This window comes from Ciona robusta, chromosome 8 (genome assembly GCF_009617815.1).
Source record: "Ciona robusta chromosome 8, ASM961781v2".
In the NCBI taxonomy this organism is placed as follows: Eukaryota; Metazoa; Chordata; class Ascidiacea; order Phlebobranchia; family Cionidae; genus Ciona; species Ciona robusta.
Genome location: NC_143242.1, coordinates 270,409 through 291,479, shown reverse-complemented (window position 1 = coordinate 291,479; position 21,071 = coordinate 270,409). Strand labels below are relative to the sequence as shown.

Below are 21,071 nucleotides of genomic sequence, written 5' to 3'. Positions count from 1 at the left end.
CCATTGCCGCAGTGTCTTCAGGCGACGGGATCTGTAGACCGCGTTGCCTTGTAGATGAAGATGCGGGGGAGGAAGGTTGAGAAGTGCCTCTAATGCTCTTGTAGGGGTTGTCCTGAAACAAGAAGTAAAAGTGCCGATTGGGCGATGTCACCTACAACACTAGCTACCGGTCCTGTGACAGTTATGCAGACATCATCCGCATAGGCCTGTACTTTCGCAGCATCTTTTGAGGTGAATTGAAGTAAGAGGGTGTCAACAACTAGGTTCCACAGGATTGGAGATAGTATACCACCCTGTGGGCATCCTTTTGTTACACGCTTGACTTCCGTGTGACCATGGATCTCCGCAGTTGCCACGCGGTTGCGGAGCATGTTAGATATCCATCGTATGACTTTCCCATGCACATGACGAGACCGTAGAGGTTCAATCATAGATTCGAAAGTTGCGTTAGAGAAAGCACCTTCAATGTCCAAAAAGATCCCTAGACCAAATTGGCCGTTGAAAACAGCCTTCTCCAATTTGGTGGTCACTCCATGTAGTGAATTCTCTGTCGAGATGCCAGGTCTGTAAGCATATTGGTATTTGTGAAGGGGAAAGTCCCGAAGGGGACCTGCCTGTAGATACCAATAGATTAGCCTATCCATCCCTTTCAGGAGAAAGGAGGTAAGGCTAAGTGGGCGATAGGATTTTGCTGATGTGTAGTCTTCTTTTCCTGGTTTGGAGGGGAAGACTACTTTGGCTTCATTCCATCGTGATGGGACATGACCTATTTTCAGTGAAGATGAATATAGGTTTTTGAGGTGGGGTACCAGGATGTCGATTCCTCTCTGTAGTAAAACAGGGTATATCTTATCCAGGCCTGCACTTTTGTAAGGATCAAATGATTTGATCGCTTCTTTCACTCGATCTTCGGTGACAATTCTTGTTTCTAGATCGTCATCCTCCAACACAAGTGAAGGATCAGTGTGCTGATGTCGATGGGAGATGTTCACATCATCCGGGAAGTGTGCATCAAACAGGACGTTTAGCGCTTCACCAGGTGTGGAGGTAAACTCCCCATTTGGTTTGCGCAGCGAACCAATTTGGTGTGACTTCGAACCTTTCAGTACACGATGAAGGCGCATGGCTGCTGGAAGGTTGTTTACTTCGCTGCAGAACTTGCGCCAGGAGGCACGTTTGCTTGATCGAATCTTCGCTTTGTAGGCTCGAGTTGCTTCCTTCGAGGCACTCCAGTCTGAAGCAGTTTTGGATCAAAGAGCTTTCTTGTGTGAGCGTTTTGCCAACTTTCGCAATGAAGTTAGCTCTGCAGACCACCAGCTCTGTCGGCGAGTTGAGGATCTCATTACCAGGCGGCATGAACGCTCACCCGAATTGGGTTCAGGGTGTTTTCTTTATACGGAGACTTTTTTTGAATTAAAGCACCTAAGTCAGGCATTTTAAGGTATTTTATTTGAATAAGGTAAGAATCTGAGCTTTGTCTCAACTATATATAAATAAAAGAGTTCTGGACCTAAAATACTTGTTTGATCAATTATCGCGCTACACCGCACAACGTAAGATCCATCGGACTTTACCATTATTACATACCGTTATCACAATTGTCAGATTAACACATCGGCTACATTTGCACCGAATTGGGTTCAAGGTGTTTTCTTTATACGAAGACTACTTTTTGAATTAAAGCACCCAACTCAGACATTTTAAGGTATTCTATTTGAATAAGGTAAGAATCTGAGATTTGGCTCAACTATATATAAATAAAAGAGTTCTAGACCTAAAATACTTGTTTGACCATTTATCGCGCTACACCGCACAACGTAAGAGCTATCGGACTTTACCATTATTACATACCGTTATCACATTTGTCAGATTAACACATCGGCTACATTTGCAGCGAATTGGGTTCAAGGCGTTTTCTTTATACGAAGACTACTTTTTGAATTGAAGCACCCAACTCCGCACAACGTAAGAGCTATCAGACTCCACCATTATTACATACCGTTATCACATTTGTCAGACTAACACATCGGCTACATTTGCACCGAATTGGGTTCAAAGTGTTTTCTTTATACGGAGACTACTTTTCGAATTAAAGGACCTAAGTCAGATATTTTAAGGTGTTCTATTTGAATAAGGTAAGAATCTGAGCTTTGGCTCAACTATATATAAATAAAAGAGTTCTGGACCTAAAATACTTGTTTGACCATTTATCGCGCTACACCGCACAACGTAAGAGCTATCGGACTTTACTATTATTACATACCGTTATCACATTTGTAAGATTAACACATCGGCTACATTTGCACAGAATTGGGTTCAAGGTGTTTTTTTTATACAAAGACCACTTTTTGAATTGAAGCACCCAACTCAGACATTTTAAGGCATTCTATTTGAATAAGGTAAGAATCTGTATTGTGGCTACTCTACTTTCAGGTTCTCTTACCGAATAGAAACGACGTTCGCTGATATTCCTGTTTTTCTGCACCTTGACAAATCGATCTACAACACCGGAAGCACCAACAGCTCTACAACACCGGAAGCACCAACAGCTCTACAACACCGGAAGCACCAACAACTCTACAACACCGCCACAACAACAACTCTTCGACACCGGAAGAACGGTCACCTCCACAAAACCGGACGACCTACCCAGTCTGTGGGTATCGCCGTTGCGGTTGGATATACTCACTCCGACAATAAAGAAGACGTCGACCGCCTTAGTATCGGAACACTACCGACGAACAACCGTCATAGATCCTCTCCACGTCTCTGCACAGATTCTTCGCATTAACTTCGAAGAACGTCGAGGCAACCGAGAACACAACTGGTAGATCATCACCCCTGCATTGAATCCGCGAATTGGGTTAAAGGTGTTTTCTTTATACGAAGACTACTTTTTGAATTGAAGCACACAACTCAGACATTTTTGGGCATTCTATTTGAATAAGGTTCTCTTACCGAATAGAAACGACGTTCGCTGATATTCCTGTTTTTCTGCACCTTGACAAATCGATCTGCAACACCGGAAGCACCAACAGCTCTACAACACCGGAAGCACCAACAGCTCTACAACACCGGAAGCACCAACAACTCTACAAAACCGCCACAACAACAACTCTTCGACACCGGAAGAACGGTCACCTCCACAAAACCGGACGACCTACCCAGTCTGTGGGTATCGCCGTTGCGGTTGGATATACTCACTCCGACAATAAAGAAGACGTCGACCGCCTTATTATCGGAACACTACCGACGAACAACCGTCATAGATCCTCTCCACGTCTCTGCACAGATTCTTCGCATTAACTTCGAAGAACGTCGAGGCAACCGAGAACACAACTGGTAGATCATCACCCCTGCATTGAATCCGGTAAATTTGTGTTATTTCCTTGATATATAAATTTAAATAATTTTTTTCGGGGAAATGGTAAAAATCAAACAATAACAAACAAACATGACAACCCAACAAACCCCGGAAATTGAAATAAAACTAGAGAGAACAATCATGGTCCAACTTACTGGTACGGTAGAGCAAATGAGTGTATCAGTCTTCATGGAACTCTTTGCCGAAGGAGCTCCACTTTTCCACATTGCAGATTTTGTCGAAGGAGTAATAATGGAAAGCTACAAAGAATGTACATTTCTTCTTACCCTGAAACAAGATGCATTAGGCACATCAATCCCCCAAATTTCGGACATAATTGAATACTTTGAAACCAATAACATCAGCTTCACTTCCGAAAACGGATCTACCATGAGAATTCGGGCAGAACTTCCGAGGGCTGAACTGGAAACAATCACCCTCCTCCCAATACCATGTGATGTCCCAATGAAGAAGATTCAAGACCTGATAGCCAAACATAATTGGGGTAAGATTAAATCTCACCAATTTGGTCACCATAGAAATTTTCCGTCGATAAAAAATGGGTGGATCAACCTGAGAATGTCCAAAATCAATAAAGGAAACATCCCACCTGTGATTAAGATTGGCGGCAGATGGGTAACTGTAACCCGCCCAGGAGAAGAAAACGCGCCTCTTTGCAACTATTGCAAACATAGAGGCCACCTCCAAAATAAATGCCCGAAAAAGGGATTTTGTACAATTTGTGAGTGTAGTGGCCATACAACACGTAATTGTCGTATGGTTGCGCCAAGGAAAAGGGCAGTCTTCCACTCAAACAAAGACTCCACCAGAAACCTCGCCACCCAGTCATCAAACAAAACAACACCACAACGAATATTACACCAGGAAATTCAAACATCAACCCCGATCACCCAAACCGAACAACCGGAATGGCATGTGGTCAAACGCAAAAACCAACCACAAGAAAATATTGCAAGCAGCTGGTCTATTCAAACAGAAAATCACTACCGGGTATTGGAGCTATTTGAAAACTCAAGAGATGAGATATTCATAAATTCGGCCCCTGAGTTGGAACTAGAAAACATAATCAAAAATGCCCAAATAGAGAGCGGAACCCCAATCTTAAAACAACAACAAAAAATGACGAGCACGACACAAGCAAAGAATACACCGAAAAAGAACAAGACATTAAAAGGCAAAACACAAGATGAGAGTAAATCCAAAACAAACCCAGTTCAATACAAAAAGTCCGATGATGTTCAACAAAAGGCCCAAAGAACCAAAGAAATCTCCACAGATTCAAACCAAAAAACAAGCGAAACCATTGACCAGGAACAAGTAGAGAACATGGAACCAAGATCATCTTTAGAAGTGTCCTTAACCCATCCACCAACACCCACTCGTTATGAATGGCCAAGAATCTTGAGCCAACATGTGAACCACCGCACGCCAAAACGCCCCCGACAAGAACATGATGGAGCAAAACTACCCGAAACATGACACAGTTGTCAACATCATAGTACCAAAGTACCCAAAGCAACACCAACGATGACATGGACAAAATGGAAAAAACAGTAAAACAAGAGAACAATCTAGTTATTGGAACATTAAACATCAATGGATTAGAAGCAAAAACATCTAAAGTAGTAAATTATATGAAACATAATAATATTGACATTCTATGCGTGCAGGAAACACATAGGCTGAACCATGAAATTAAATCTAGTTTATTTGAAAATTTCGGGTTGGTTATTTACACGAACACAATAACCTGCGCATCGTCCGATCATCACTTTCGACATGGAACCGCCATAATTGTAAAAACTCACTTGTTAACGACGCACCAGATAACCCATAAAATACTCGCCGAAAACCGTATTCAATGCATAAAAATGCAAAGAAGAAACCAAACTATCGAGCTTTTCAACATATATTTACCCCCGGGCGAAAAACATAGAAGTACACGTAAAGAACTAATCGATAAGATTGAATCCGATTTGCCGGAGGCAAATTCAGGCCCTATCTACATTATGGGGGATTTTAACATGATCCTCTCACCCCAAGATAACATGAAATATTTTGATAAAAGAAATAAGATGGATAGAAAAACATGGAGCCGACTTGCAGACCGCTTCAATATAAAAGATGCTTTCCGATACCTATGTACTGGTGAGAAACACTTTTTGCTGGAAACAATTTTCCGGAAACAAAACAATACGTTTTACAAAAATTGTTTCTTACTTGGTTTTTGATTTTTTTTCTTTTACCGTTACATGGCAGCATGGAGCTATAAATGAAAAAATGATATAAATTTTTGAACTTTTCTCCTTAACTGCATCGACCATAATACGATGTGTAATATAAAGTAATCGTCATAATCGACTGAGTTTATGAATTGAACTACCCTCCACCTCCCTTAAAGAATTCTCGGATTTGTATTTCTATGTACAGACAAATTATCCCACGCCACATTGATTTTTTTTCAATTTTAATCTATGTACATAAATAAAATCACAATTTTAAAGAAGAAATCAGTAAAAACGAATCGGAATATTCAACATGTATTTATCTAATACAGAAACTACCAAATCAAATTACAATAAAAGAAGAAATTGATAAAAACCAATTGTTTTTCTATGTATAAAAAAATTAATTTTATGGAACAATAGGGGCACTGACGAAACTTTCTATATTTAAGTATTTGTTACTAATATTACATGAATAGTTTGGTGATTTTAAGTCTGCTTCACACGTGATTATTTTACTCAATTGATTAACATAGGTTTTGCTGATTCTTTCGTGGTTGGGTTTCTTTTTGCAACACCCAATTCTACCAACTCTTGTTGATAATGAGATAAGACAACTTCCAAATTATACAGCTCCCCCCCGTTTTTTTAAACTGCATTTAATTTTAAATAATAGTATCAAAAACAGATATTTTACAGCTTGGCCTATATTTTCTAAGGATGTAGTTTAGGTTAAGACTGTTTAGTTACAGGTCATTTTTATGATTATATTGCTGAATTTAGTTTAAATTAAGTCAGATGTCATTTAGAACGTCATTTAGTTGAATTAAATGTAATCCTTCGGTTACTTCTTGTGCTTTATATAGGTTATGAAACTTACGAGCTTTGTTTTTAGTCTAATAAATGTTATTTGTGGGTAAGCTTATGTTTAAAAGGAAGTAGTTCAGTAAAAATGATAAATTGTAAGAGAAGCATTAGTTCAAGGCTGTTAGAAATGCGTTAGTTTTGATATTTATGAGACAAAATAGACCGCATAATGCATATTGCATAAGTAATAAGTTGTCTGATTAATATTTGTATTATTACCCTGTTTTTGCATTGTTAATTTGTTCTTTTAATTAAGTTTAGTTGCTTTTTAAAACATTGTTTTTTATTGCCCGCAAATGTTTTTTTATCCCAAAAGTCAGGAACATAAAAAAAACAGTACAAGATTTCGAATAAAATTTTAAACAATCATAGAAATCCCACAATCTTTTATAGGCATGTGTGATAAATATTATTCCTAAACACTAACAAAAATTTTTTTAATGCTGAAAATTTGTGAATTTTGTCTTATATTACCCCAATTGACGATTATTAAAAAACTTCAGAATTCTCTAGAATTTTCATAGAAAAAGTCCATTCTTTTTTTGAACAACTTTTCCTCTTTTTTCTTGGTGACTCTTTCATCGTGTCCGTGTCCGAATGCACAATGCAGCGTTTTTGAGGTGACCCTTTAAAAAACAGCACCATTGTGACAACAATTAAGAAGAACATGAAATGCTAACCATCAAATATTTAAACCATGTTAAACATACTTCTGTAAATAGCTATACAATATTTCTTACATGTGAAAATAGGTATTTACTTTATCCTCTGACCTCTTCAAGTGTCATATTTCATACAAAACATACACCTCACGCCTTATATAACTTTTATACATGCAAAAAAACTTCAGACGACCCGTTAAGGGCAGTTAACTGCAAAATAAAGCCTCGAATCCTTTATTTAATGGTTAAAAAGTGAGTATGTGACAACAGTGCCATACAAAAAAATATTATATGAACAAAACTTACAAGACAATGGAACTCTTTTGGCAGGATAAAACAAGTTATCATCCCATCTTGCTTTGCACTCTTCTTCCATACAAACGTCCTCAAAACATTTAAGTCGTTTTCTGTCTTTAGTTTTTAAATCTCCCAAACGATATACATCTTTAGGTTCAGCATCGTCCAAAAATACCACTCGTATAAACTTTGCAGGAATGGTAACATTGTCTAAATAAAATAATTTTGTAAGGTATCAACTGAAAAGCATCAACAACACAAAATAATACAAAAATAACTTAAAAAAGAATATGGTTTTGAATGAAAAAATGTTTAAACATACACTAAGCAATTTAAGATTATCTGTACACAAATTCAAAAGTGTAGTTGGTTATTAAGTAAACACTTACCTTGGTCTGTAATTGAGTTGAAGTAAGACTGAACAGGAACATTTGAACATTGCATATCAGCTTTAATAGGTTCGGTATCCGAAGAGGAGCACCCCACATCACCTGGTGCTACATCTGAAGAGGAGCACCCCACATCACCTGGTGCTACATCTGAAGAGGAGCACCCCACATCACCTGGTGCTACATCCGAAGAGGAGCACCCCACATCACCTGGTGCTACATCTGAAGAGGAGCACCCCACATCACCTGGTGCTACATCCGAAGAGGAGCACCCCACATCACTTGGGGCTACATCCGAAGAGGAGCACCCCACATCACCTGGTGCTACATCCGAAGAGGAGCACCCCACATCACCTGGTGCTACATCCGAAGAGGAGCACCCCACATCACCTGGTGCTACATCCGAAGAGGAGCACCCCACATCACATGGTGCTACATCCGAAGATGAAGGCTTATGACCAGTTGTAATTTCGATTGAAGACTTTTCTGTTGATAAACGAAGTTATTACATTTGTCATTAATTAATTAAAACATAGTGGTTATTATTATTATAGAAGAATAAGTTAAAAAACTGACAGAGACATGTACATTAATCTAAACCTGAGAACTGCTGAAAAACTAACCTGTAGCAATTGTTTGCAAAGTCATTCTTGCCTTTTCTACTAACTGGTGTGGATCTGATATATCATAAACTTTTTCAGCGATAGCTATTGAATGTCCTTTTGACCTCGCTACTGCCACCTGAACATCTTTCGGGAGTTGGCTAACACCACGTGTAATTAACTTTCTAACTGCAGTCACACTGATGACTGACCCGAACACCAGTTGGCATCTTTTTCTCCAGATACTGTTGAATTCGGAAGCGGACATCTTTTCTCTGTCACTTATAAATGATGGAAAAGCTTTTAATTTATTTGAATAGGACGTTCCTTTCCATGAATGTCCTGATGCAGCTTTTAAGTCATTAAGCTCCAATTCAGAAAGGACAAGGCAACCATGTTGTGCCTTTTCCTTTTGGTCTTTTACGTAAATACTAAAATTTCCCATATCTGTTTTTTGAGCATTATTTAGTTCGTCAAGTGTTAGTCCAGTCAGTACAGATGATCTGCAGCCAGATTTGCACACTACTCTTAAAAAGATATCAGAGCACAGGTGTTTGACGCCTTCTGGCGTTGGTATGGGATCTTCTCGAATACTTTGCATGACTTCTTTAAATTTCTTTTCATATTTTAAAATTTGTAAAAATGGATCTTTAATTTCTTTTAATTGGCTTCTTGATTTTTGTTTCACAAAATTTTCTCTCTGTTCTTTTTTTGTTCGTTGCCGCAAGAGCCAATGGTCTGTGTACTTTAATAATTTTTTAAATTCAGCGGAATGAAAATTCTCATGCTGTGTCTCTACAAACTGTATGAAATTTTTCAATGTACAAAGATAAGAGTATTTTGTGCCATCCGCACCTTCTCCGGTTAGGGTACTTTGTATATTATGGTAAATTATTCCTGGTGATTTTAAGTCTGCTTCACACGTGATTATTTTACTCAATTGATTAACATAGGTTTTTGCTGATTCTTTCGTGGTTGGGTTTCTTTTTGCAACACCCAATTCTACCAACTCTTGTTGATAATGAGATAAGACAGTTTCCAAATTGTACAGCTCCCCCCCCTTCTTTTAAACTGCATTTAATTTCAAATAGTCTAAAACTGTCAGCTCTTACATCTACTTCTTTATGATTGTATAGACAATGTAGTTTGATAGACTTTACTACTCGGTGACAGAGAATGCATGAATAGCCTGTATAGTTTTTATATTATCCAGAACTTTCTTGCTTTAACTTGTTGTCATACAGCATGGCTGTCTTATCAAGATTTGAATGGTGTAATCTGTGGTGTGTTGTGACATTCACAAATTTCATGGAACAATAGGGGCACTGACGAAACTTTCTATATTTAAGTATTTGTTACTAATATTACATGAATAGTTTCAAAACTACACTTTACCTTCCGGATTTAGAAACTCTTTCTTGATTACCTTTGGTACTAAATTTGCACCTAGAAAATAACAAAATATAGCATTAGTTATATATGTACATACATTATCATGATACCATCAAAATAATACATATAGTCAAATACAAAAAAATAATATATATAGATAATAAATATTTAATAATAATATATATAATATATAAGAAACAATATATTAAATTTGAAATGAAATCAGACGAACCTTCTTTGTCTTGGTTTTCCCATTGTCCCTCCCAGAAATCACTCTTAAACACAATGAAACATTACTAGTTACATTAGTGGAGACACTAAATTAATTGTAAAAAATACTCTAAATTTTAGGCTGATTTTGAAATGATGTCAAAATAAACGAAGCAGTGCTAATTTTACTATTTTAGTTCATAATATATATATATATATATTTGAATTCATAAACAAAATTCTTAAAGTATAGAAAACCATACTTCTCCAAGCGGCCTGTGAGCGAGTCCAACTGATTTTTAATCTCTTGTAAGCTTCTGAAATAATAAAAAAAAAACAATTACATTATTATCTTAAATAAAATTGTTTAACCAAAAATCTACCTAATGTATGATTAAATGTTAATTTACATACGACCCAGCCCAACGTCACGTCAGGAAACGGCGCTTGTGTCCGCCATTACGGAGCCCACAGAGCGTGAATCGCCTATACAAATGCATGGTCGGCGTGTGTTTATTTGGTTCTTGTAAGCGATACAACGCTAGAAAACACGTATAGCGGTTGTTTTAACATTTAAAATATAATTTCTAATATAAATCTTGTTATATAATATTAAATCTAAGAATTAATGTGGAGTAAATTAGTATTTTGACTGGTTTTCAGCGTACAGTGTGGTTTAACAGGATACTTTACGTTGGCGATTAATACTAGCAGCAATCAGCTTAGTTTACATAATAGTATATGATCATACCTACGAATCTACAGAACCATTATATACTACATTTATAATCCAACATGAGTGGACATGCAGCTCCAAACTACTTTTAAGTACTAGCAGATAAGGTGTTTGCGTTTTCCGATTTCATAAAGACCCGGAACGCAGAAAAGGTAGCTTATTAATTCAAGCAGAGGACCAAAAATAGTAACTCAGTATTGTTTTCCTCAATGTCACTTCGATATTAGGCAAATTTTATAAAGATACCTTAAGTTTCGTTGCCGGGTATACGTGTTAAGTTTGTGAGCCAAAAAGTAAAATCACGGCAATTTACATGCAAAACTGCAGCTAGATACACCAGTATATGTTAATGTTATGCGTTTTTGTTTGTATTTTTATATTTTAAACATGTTCTTTTATGTTTTTGGTTGGTATACTTGATATTTTCTGTTTTTTTACTCTTTAATCGATTGAGTGTTCAATAGAATTTGATTCTTTATGTGAGGTTTATTATTGTGATAAGATATAACATTAGTAGAAAGCCATTTTTACGCGCAGAAGAGCTTGGTTCTTAAAAATCGCAATATTTAGACGAAAAACAGCACCCAGCAATGATAAAATGCTATGCCGTGGGCTCCGTAATGGCTGCGACTATGACGTCACAGACGCGGGGACAATGGATAACAAGACTCGTTGTTTTACAATCCGTTTCCTAACTTGGTCAATACTAACTTTGCCCCAGCCTATTAAATAGGAGCTGACAAATGTTACTTCGATTTAAATATGATCAAGTAAAAATATTTTTAGCAATACAAAAACAGACGAGAGTCTCTGGCTGCTGTCAAAACCTGGGAACATGTTTTCGATACGATCAATTGTTACGTCACATGCCCTATTGCAGCGTAACTATTTATTATGACGTTTAAAAATATAACAATCGGGAGGTATGTGCTCACTGCTCAACCAACTGCGAAATCAAAACATCCTGTATCAATAATTTATCACATAAAGTAGAATAGATATTGATGTGAACAACCAATAAAACATTTTTATTGCATAGGACACTGATTGTGGTGAATTTAAAATGATATTACATTTATTAAAACGACGTATCAAATCGGCAGAAACAAATGAAAAGTTTTACGCACGTTCATCGTGGATTAAAAATGTAACGATGATTACGTCATAATGCCTTTGATAAACTATTAAAATTTAAGAAAACAATTGTGGTTTATGTGCTTCTATATTTCGTATAATTGTTTTATTCCCGACATATTTTAAGCCAGCAATCAAGAATAGTTTAAACTTTGAATACAGGTATATTGCGTGTATGTGATTTTTAATTGGTGCAAATATAAGAGCGAGGAGCGACGCTATCAGTAAATTGGAACCAACGCAAATTGTAATACATTATTACAAAGTATCTTCCCGGCCGAGCTTGGACAGAAGCCAAAAAACATCGTTTGTTGGCACCGCACGAGAACCAGAGTTTCATTACGTCATTTTTCACGAGAATAAATTCACAACGATTGCTTCGGTTGATAAGTGTTAAATGTATGCTACCGCATGCGTCTTCCTTTATTTCCTACGCTGGCGCAGAGCGTAAAAATGTGACGCTCATACACATGGCGCCTATAACAGAGGGGGGCGCCATGCTCATACACGATGTTTCGATCTCGTGGTTGGTTGGACAGTGGGCACATTCGTCCCGATTGTTACGTAATGAAACGTCATAGTTAATAGTTATGTTGCAATAAGACATGTGACGTAAAAATTAAGCGCAAAATGACCAAATTGCAGCACGGCAATGTTTGTTACTCGAGCGAATTCGTTAGCTGATAATTACGAACACGCGACGAACATAAAATATTAGATCGCAGCTTTAACAACCGTTTCTATCGCACAGGCGCCCGAACTAGACTGTGGTGATGGTTAGTAATACGCTTTATAACAAGATTTGGTAGCTTGGGTGACAGACGCACGTAAAACATAACACGTCCGGATTTTAAATAAAATTAAACGATCACCGTCCGGATTTACAACTTTTACAATCCTGCAGGACTTTAATTATAAAACTAATAAAAAATTATCAAATACATAATCATAACAAACTAGCAAGTCATGTTCTATTACGACACCATTAAAGTATGCCAGATATTAAGATTTTTAAAATGGTACTGTTTTGGTTGGTTTATTAATAATTATTATTACATGTAAGGTCTAGGGAATTGAGGACTACCTCTGCATAAATGAGACATTTTCCTGTAACGAATGTAATTAGGAAGAAAAATTTACAACACATAATATGTTAAAACACACTACAAACTTAGAATTATATAAACACACAGTTTGAATGAATATTTAAGAAGCAAAAATTAAGTTGAAGTACTTTCAGTCACTTTAAAAAAGTAGTTTTTTTTTAGTAAAGTGGGGTAATGAAAAACAATGGGGTAATTGGGGTAAGAAAGGACAACCCCCCTAGCCCACTAAAAAAATCATTTTATCGCAAACGGCTTTTGTGGGTAAAAAGGACATTTATTTGGCTTATTTTTTATCCTAACATTCATTCTAGGTGGTAATTATTTTTTCGGTAAAACACAAATTAATAAATCAAACAATAAATTGACAAAAACAACTTTTTATGGGGTTTGCTAAACTTTTTTTTGTGAGAAAGCCTTTCATGATAAACTTATTATGAATGCAGGTATGTGCTACATATTTAAGTACCTTGCTGCTGGATATTTTAATTTTAAATTTTACGAGCATTTCATACTTTTTTCTCTTGTTTTTATTTTACCCCAAAATTGTGGGGTAAAAATTATGGGAAGGGGTAAAAAAACTGTTTTTTGTTTATTTTACACCAACCAATATTAACTTGGTGATAAAATTAATTTTAAAGTTATGTATGTATATTATTTTAATTTAATTAATAGTTTAATTGATTTTAAAGGTAATCAAGTATCAAAAACAGATATTTTACAGCTTTGCCTACATTTTCTGATGGTGTAGTTTATGTTTTACGTTAAGCCTATTCAGTTACAGGTCATTTTTATGATTATGTGGCTGAATTTTAAATTTAGTTCGGATAAAGTCAAGATGTCATTTAGATTTTCAAAAGCCTTTACCATTTAGTTAAACCAAGTGTAGTGCTCTAGTTACTTCTTGTGCTTTATATAGGTTATGAAACTTACGAGCTTTGTTTTTAGTAATAAATGTTATTTGTGGGTAAGCCTATGTTCAAAAGGAAGTAGTTCAGTAAAAATGATAAATTGTAAAAGAAAAGCTTTAGAAAAAGGCTGTTAAAAGTGTGTAGGAGATATTTTGATTTTGTGGAAAAAAGAGGAAAAGTTGATGTTTCTGAGAAAATATAGACTGCATAATACTTAAGTTGTAAGAATTATATTTGTATTATTGCCCTGTACTTCAATTATTATTATTTTTTTTTGATTAAGTTAAGTTGCCTTTAAAACCATTGTTTTTATTGCCCCGCAAATGTTTTTTTTACCCCAAAGCCAGGGGAATAAAAAAACAGCACAAAATTTCGAATAAAATTTCAAGTAATCATAGAAATCCTACAATCTTTTTTGGACATCAAGGTATGATGGATACTGTTCCTCCAGACTAAAAATATTTTATTTTTATTTATTACTTTGGGGGAAAATCGAAAGTTTATATTTTCTGTTTTTTATTACCCCACTTGACTATATATTAGATTTAGAACATAAAAAAATATATATAATACTTGTCCAAGCGTCTTGTAAGCCCGTCCAATTGATCTTTAACTTCTTTAAAGCTTCTGAAATCACAAATGTAAAAATGAATCTTGTACTTACACTAAAGTTTATTGGGGCTTAACCTCTAAGTTATCCAAATGAAGTGGGAAGTCGAATAATGCATATCAGATATCACATTAATCAGATTTTCATGCAGCTTAAATATTTGCTTAAGGTTATTTGGATTTTTAGCAAAGAAAATATGTTTAAATGAGAGACCGACCGATATCAACTTTTTCCACCGATACCGATATTTTTAGCTTTTACCGATATTTGTCACTATAGCGAACCATATGAAATGATCAGTATTAAACAAAAGTAATGCCTGTATTCAAGATATTGAAAGTTATAATAGAGAAAAATTAGTTGGTCTGCATGTTCTTAGGAAACATGCATGTTCTTAGGAAGCAGTGGCGGATCTAGAGGGGGGTGTTTGGTGTTTGAACACCCTCTTCAGAAATTTTATACATATTTTCGTTACAAAGCTCTAAACGAAAAACGACCGATACCTCGGTCGACTTCTAGTTTAAATATAAATAATTAAAATTATTTTTCGCATTATCGCAATACAAACAGAAAATAATTACAGAAGGATTTATTACTTACTGTGAATTACAGCAGATCTTTCGGTTTACATCAGAATGCACACATTTGCTTTTAATAGAACCACTACCATCCATAACTTCATCGTCACTATTGTCAATAAAAGATTATTACTGTAATGAACACATCACTCCTTAACAAGCAACAAACTAATTTTATATGGTTAAGCCAACTACTCTTAAACCGCTTACCACACTAAAAATTCATGTATTATAATATAATATATAAAATACCTGGAAACATACGAGAGAGAGGAAACCTCATCTGCTTGTTTTAGTTCAGCTGAATTCCTGAAAAATTTAAAACAATGTAAGAACTAACACATCAGGAATTATTGGGTCATAATGCATAATGTTACGGTTGTAACTTACAACTTTACTTACAACTTAGTAAGTAAATGATAAGTAGTAAGTTAATTTAACTTAATTGTATAGGCCTATAAATGTATTATTAATTAATATTTTAGATCATGAATTTGCTGTGTGTGTTCATTTTACAGTACAAATGCTCTCTATCGTCATTAACCATGATATGAGGTGTATAATGAATTATTTGCAAATTTGGTTATACATAAATACAAACCTTGAGTCTGAAGAAGCACTAGTATCTGCATTGTTATAATCAGTGCAAAGAAAAAGATCCTCCTCACTGCAATAAAAAGGTATATGTATAATACAGTTATATATTATTAGAATGAATCTAAACATACATCCTATCAATGTTTAGTTTGTTTTTCCTCCATAGAAAGAAAACAATACTACATTAACAGTTAACAAAAGCCCAGAACTTTAAATAGCACCCAATATCAAATAGACAAACTAATTATTTATTGATTAATGTAGTAAATGGTACTCAATGAATGAAAATATTTAAAACAATTTAAGTTCTTACCAATCAAAAGGTGATAAAAACGAGTCCGTATCACTAAAAATAAAACAAATTAAAAATAGAAGAGGTGTATAATGGTAAACATTTTATTAATCCTACAATTAGCTTAATGTTCAAATCATGAACAGCCAATAATGTTTGATATAGTCCAGCACTCCAACAAACTAATTAAATATATATATACAGTGCTGCGATTCGTTGCCAGGTGTCGCCGGGCGCAAATTTCGACATCCAAATTCTGGCGAGACACTTAATCATTCTGACGTCATAATACGTCACATCAGTGCCGGATTTAGAGGGGCTGTTTGGTGTTTGAACACCCGCCTCAGAAATATTATACATATTTTCGTTTACGCAGCTCTAAACGAATAACTGCGTGCGTCAAAGTAACGATCGTTTGAAGTTGATTTAAAATTCTGTGACTTAAAATCAACTACAATACGACTGCTTTTAATATATGTGACAGATTGCGCAAGTTATTTCAATCGTTATCTATATTATCATATATACATGCTGACGAAAAGATCACTCGTCTCCCGAGTCACAGGAACGGTAAATCGACAAAGGAAATGCGACAAAATTTACAAACGGGCATACATTAATTTGATATTTTATTGGGTATTTTGACACCGGCAAGCAGATTAGACGAGAAATTTGATAAAAACTTTTTATGGGGTTTGCTAAACTTTTTTTGTGAGAAGGCCTTTCGTGATAAACCTTATATGAATGCAGTTATTTGTAACATATTTAAGTACCTTGCTGCTGGTATATTTTAATTTTAAATTTTTCGAACTTTTTATACTTTTTTTCTTGTTTTTTTTTACCTCAAAATTGTCTTATGGAAAGGGGAAAAAACTGTTTTTTTTTGTTTTTTTTTACCCCAACCAATATTAACTTTGTGATAAAATTGATTTTAAAGTTATGTATGCAGATTGTTTTCATTTAATTAAAGATAATCAAGTATCAAAAAACAAATATTTTACAGCTTTGTCTATATTTTCTGATGATGTAGTTTACGTTTTAGATTGAGACTGTTCAGTTACAGTTTCAGGTAATTTTTATGATTGTGTTGCAGGATTTAGTTGAGATTATGTCGAGAAGTCATTCAGATTCTCCCAAAAACTTTTTCACTTAGTTAAATCAAACTTTTTCACTTAAATCTTAAATAAATAAATCTTAGTTAAATTATGAACTTTGTTTTCAGTCTAAAAAAATGGTATTTGTGGGTAAGCTTATGATTAAAGGAAGTAGTTATAAGTTATAAAAGAAAAGCATTAAAACAAGGCTGTTAAATGTGTGTAGGAGATATTTTGCTTTTGTGGAAAAAAGAGGAAAAGTTGATGTTTTTGAGAAAATATAGACTACATAATGCATAAGTTGTAAGACTTCTATTTGTATTATTGCCCTGTACTTCCACTGTAAATATTTTTTCTTTTAATTAAGTTAAGTTGCCTTTGAAACCATTGTTTTTTATTGCCCCGCAAATGTTTTTTTAAATAATCATAGAAATCCTACAATCTTTTCTGGACATCAATGATCAAGGTATGATAAATATTGTTCCTCCAGACTAAACATTATTTTTGTTTATTACTTGGGGAGAGAATCGAATGTTTTCTGTTTTTTATTACACTTGAAAATACTTATTATATGTATACGTAAGCTAAAAAGGTAATTACCGCTTACCGCACACTGTGTATCCCAGAGCAGGAATACACAATGTCTCGTTGACCGCGAGCGAGCATACCACATACACAGTGAATGTTCAATTTTATAATTTTTTTACAATGTCAATGTTACCTCTTATTCACTACCCAGTCCGCGCCCGATTGTCAAAAAAGAAACACTCTGTTTCTTCTTAAAATGTGCCAGTGTCTGCTAGCGATACGTATTATTTTGACGTTGAAATTTCTAAAAGTGTACGCAGAAAAAAATCTTTCGTGGCACAGAGTATCGATCCAAAAATATGCCCGCCCATCTGTCGCAATGGTTTTTATCAAGTTTAGTTTATTTCTACATAGAAGGGAATGACATGCCGATTATTTGCAACACAATAGCAGTTCAATTATAAATCAATTGTTTTCAACATAATTACAATTTACACGATTGTTATTTTCCGCTCTCGCATGCAACATTATATCAACAGCATAAGGCTCGGCACTCGGCCCAATTTTCAACATAGTGCCAAAAAATGATACGCTCGGGCACGAGCTTTTTAGTTTGGGCTCAGCTCGGCACATCCCCATAAAATACCAATAGAAAAGAATCAATGTTTCTTTTTTATTATATAGATTAACATAAAAAAACTCACCCATCACTACTCTCACTGCTGACAATCTCCCTAATATTAAATAATGTCATTATATGCATCGTTGTACTGGATATTAATTAGCAATTATATATATGTACATACTTTATTGTATCTTGACCTTGTTTGACCATTTATCGCGCTACACCGCGCAACGTAAGAGCTATCGGACTTTACCATTATTACATACCGTTATCACATTTGTAAGATTAACACATCGGCTACATTTGCACAGAATTGGGTTCAAGGTGTTTTTTTTATACAAAGACCACTTTTTGAATTGAAGCACCCAACTCAGACATTTTAAGGCATTCTATTTGAATAAGGTAAGCATCTGAGCTTTGGCTCAACTATATATAAATAAAAGAGTTCTGGACCTAAAATACTTGTTTGACCATTTATCGCGCTACACCGCACAACGTAAGAGCTATCGGACTTCACCATTATTACATACCGTTATCACATTTGTCAGACTAACACATCGGCTACATTTGCACCGAATTGGGTTCAAAGTGTTTTCTTTATACGGAGACTACTTTTCGAATTGAAGCACCCAACTCAGACATTTTAAGGCATTCTATTTGAATAAGGTAAGCATCTGAGCTTTGGCTCAACTATATATAAATAAAAGAGTTCGGGACCTAAAATACTTGTTTGACCATTTATCGCGCTACACCGCACAACGTAAGAGCTATCAGACTTCACCATTATTACATACCGTTATCACATTTGTCAGACTAACACATCGGCTACATTTGCACCGAATTGGGTTCAACGTGTTTTCTTTATACGGAGACTACTTTTCGAATTAAAGGACCTAAGTCAGATATTTTAAGGTATTCTATTTGAATAAGGTAAGAATCTGAGCTTTGGCTCAACTATATATAAATAAAAGAGTTCTGGACCTAAAATACTTGTTTGACCATTTATCGGGCAACGTAAGAGCTATCGGACTTTACTATTATTACATACCGTTATCACATTTGTCAGACTAACACATCGACCCCGCAACGTAAGAGCTATCGGACTTTACCATTACTACATACCGTTATCACATTTGTCAGACTAACACATCGGCTACATTTGCACCGAATTGGGTTCAGGGTGTTTTCTTTATACGAAGACTACTTTTTTAAGAAAAGGACCTAAGTCAGACATTTGAAGGTATTCTATTTGAATAAGGTAAGCATCTGAGCTTTGGCTCAACTATATATAAAAAAAAGTGTTCTGGACCTAAAATACTTGTTTGACCATTTATCGCGCTACACCGCGCAACGTAAGAGCTATCGGACTTTACCATTATTACATACCGTTATCACATTTGTAAGATTAACACATCGGCTACATTTGCACAGAATTGGGTTCAAGGTGTTTTCTTTATACGGAGACTACTTTTCGAATAAAAGCACCCAACTCAGACATTTTAAGGCATTCTATTTGAATAAGGTAAGCATCTGAGCTTTGGCTCAACTATATATAAATAAAAGAGTTCTGGACCTAAAATACTTGTTTGACCATTTATCGCGCTACACCGCACAACGTAAGAGCTATCGGACTTCACCATTATTACATACCGTTATCACATTTGTCAGACTAACACATCGGCTACATTTGCACCGAATTGGGTTCAAAGTGTTTTCTTTATACGGAGACGACATTTTAAGGCATTCTATTTGAATAAGGTAAGCATCTGAGCTTTGGCTCAACTATATATAAATAAAAGAGTTCTGGACCTAAAATACTTGTTTGACCATTTATCGCGCTACACCGCACAACGTAAGCATCTGAGCTTTGGCTCAACTATATATAAATAAAAGTGTTCTGGACCTAAAATACTTGTTTGACCATTTATCGCGCTACACCGCACAACGTAAGAGCTATCGGACTTTACTATTATTACATACCGTTATCACATTTTTAAGATTAACACATCGGCTACATTTGCACAGAATTGGGTTCAAGGTGTTTCCTTTATACGGAGACTACTTTTCGAATTAAACCACCCAACTCAGACACTTTAAGGCATTCTATTTGAATAAGGCAAGCATCTGAGCTTTGGCTCAACTATATATAAATAAAAGTGTTCTGAACCTAAAATACTTGTTTGACCATTTATCGCGCTACACCCCGCAACGTAAGAGCTATCGGACTTTACCATTATTACATGCACCGAATTGGGTTCAAGGTGTTTCCTTTATACGAAGACTACTTTTTGAATTAAACCAACCAAGTCAGACATTTGAAGGTATTCTATTTGAATAAGGTAAGAATCTGAGCTTTGGCTCAACTATATATAAATAAAAGAGTTCTGGACCTAAAATACTTGTTTGACCATTTATCGCGCTACACCGCACAACGTAAGAGCTATCGGACTTTACCATTATTACATACCGTTATCACATTTGTAAGATTAACACATCGGCTACATTTGCACCGAATTGGGTTCAAGGTGTTTTCTTTATACGAAGACTACTTTTTGAATTAAACCAACCAAGTCAGACATTTGAAGGTATTCTATTTGAATAAGGTAAGAATCTGAGCTTTGGCTCAACTATATATAAATAAAAGAGTTCTGGACCTAAAATACTTGTTTGACCATTTATCGCGCTACACCGCACAACGTAAGAGCTATCAGACTTCACCATTATTACATACCGTTATCACATTTGTCAGACTAACACATCGGCTAAATTTGCACCGAATTGGGTTCAAGTTGTTTCCTTTATACGAAGACTACTTTTTGAATTAAACCAACCAA

General features: G+C 35.4%; 2 protein-coding genes across 3 annotated transcripts; both read right to left on the bottom strand.

Moving 5' to 3' along the window:
- Positions 1 to 5,835: 5,835 nt before the first annotated feature.
- Positions 5,836 to 19,888, bottom strand: LOC149731967 (uncharacterized). Of its 2 annotated transcripts, none has more exons than XM_089883542.1 (9): positions 18,317 to 18,403; positions 16,012 to 16,044; positions 15,703 to 15,768; positions 14,487 to 14,540; positions 10,293 to 10,346; positions 9,823 to 9,873; positions 7,826 to 8,311; positions 7,446 to 7,646; positions 5,836 to 7,103 (listed from the first exon to the last, which is right to left on the bottom strand). In XM_089883542.1, the coding sequence occupies exons 1-9, from the start codon at positions 18,318 to 18,320 to the stop codon at positions 6,967 to 6,969; spliced, it is 1,086 nt and encodes a 361-aa protein (XP_089739668.1). In that variant the 5' UTR covers positions 18,321 to 18,403; the 3' UTR covers positions 5,836 to 6,966. The 2 variants fall into 2 exon arrangements, with proteins under 2 accessions (XP_089739668.1, XP_089739669.1); XM_089883543.1 differs by lacking the exons at positions 5,836 to 7,103; positions 7,446 to 7,646 and adding exons at positions 15,124 to 15,210; positions 15,354 to 15,410 and having other exon boundaries at positions 8,171 to 8,311; positions 18,317 to 19,888.
- On the bottom strand, positions 8,339 to 9,816 carry LOC149731968 (uncharacterized). Its single transcript, XM_089883544.1, has one exon. The coding sequence runs from the start codon at positions 9,026 to 9,028 to the stop codon at positions 8,444 to 8,446; it is 585 nt and encodes a 194-aa protein (XP_089739670.1). The 5' UTR covers positions 9,029 to 9,816; the 3' UTR covers positions 8,339 to 8,443.
- Positions 19,889 to 21,071: the final 1,183 nt, after the last annotated feature.

Excerpts from the sequence above, each read along its gene's own strand:
- LOC149731968 (XM_089883544.1), bottom strand. The coding sequence starts at position 9,028 with ATGCAAAGTATTCGAGAAGATCCCATACCAACGCCAGAAGGCGTCAAA.
- LOC149731967 (XM_089883542.1), bottom strand. Across the intron at positions 9,874-10,292 it reads CTCACAGGCCGCTTGGAGAA|GTGCAAATTTAGTACCAAAG; the intron begins GTATGGTTTTCT and ends GTTATTTTCTAG. Across the intron at positions 7,104-7,445 it reads CAAAAGAGTTCCATTGTCTT|GGTCACCTCAAAAACGCTGC; the intron begins GTAAGTTTTGTT and ends TGTTTTTTAAAG.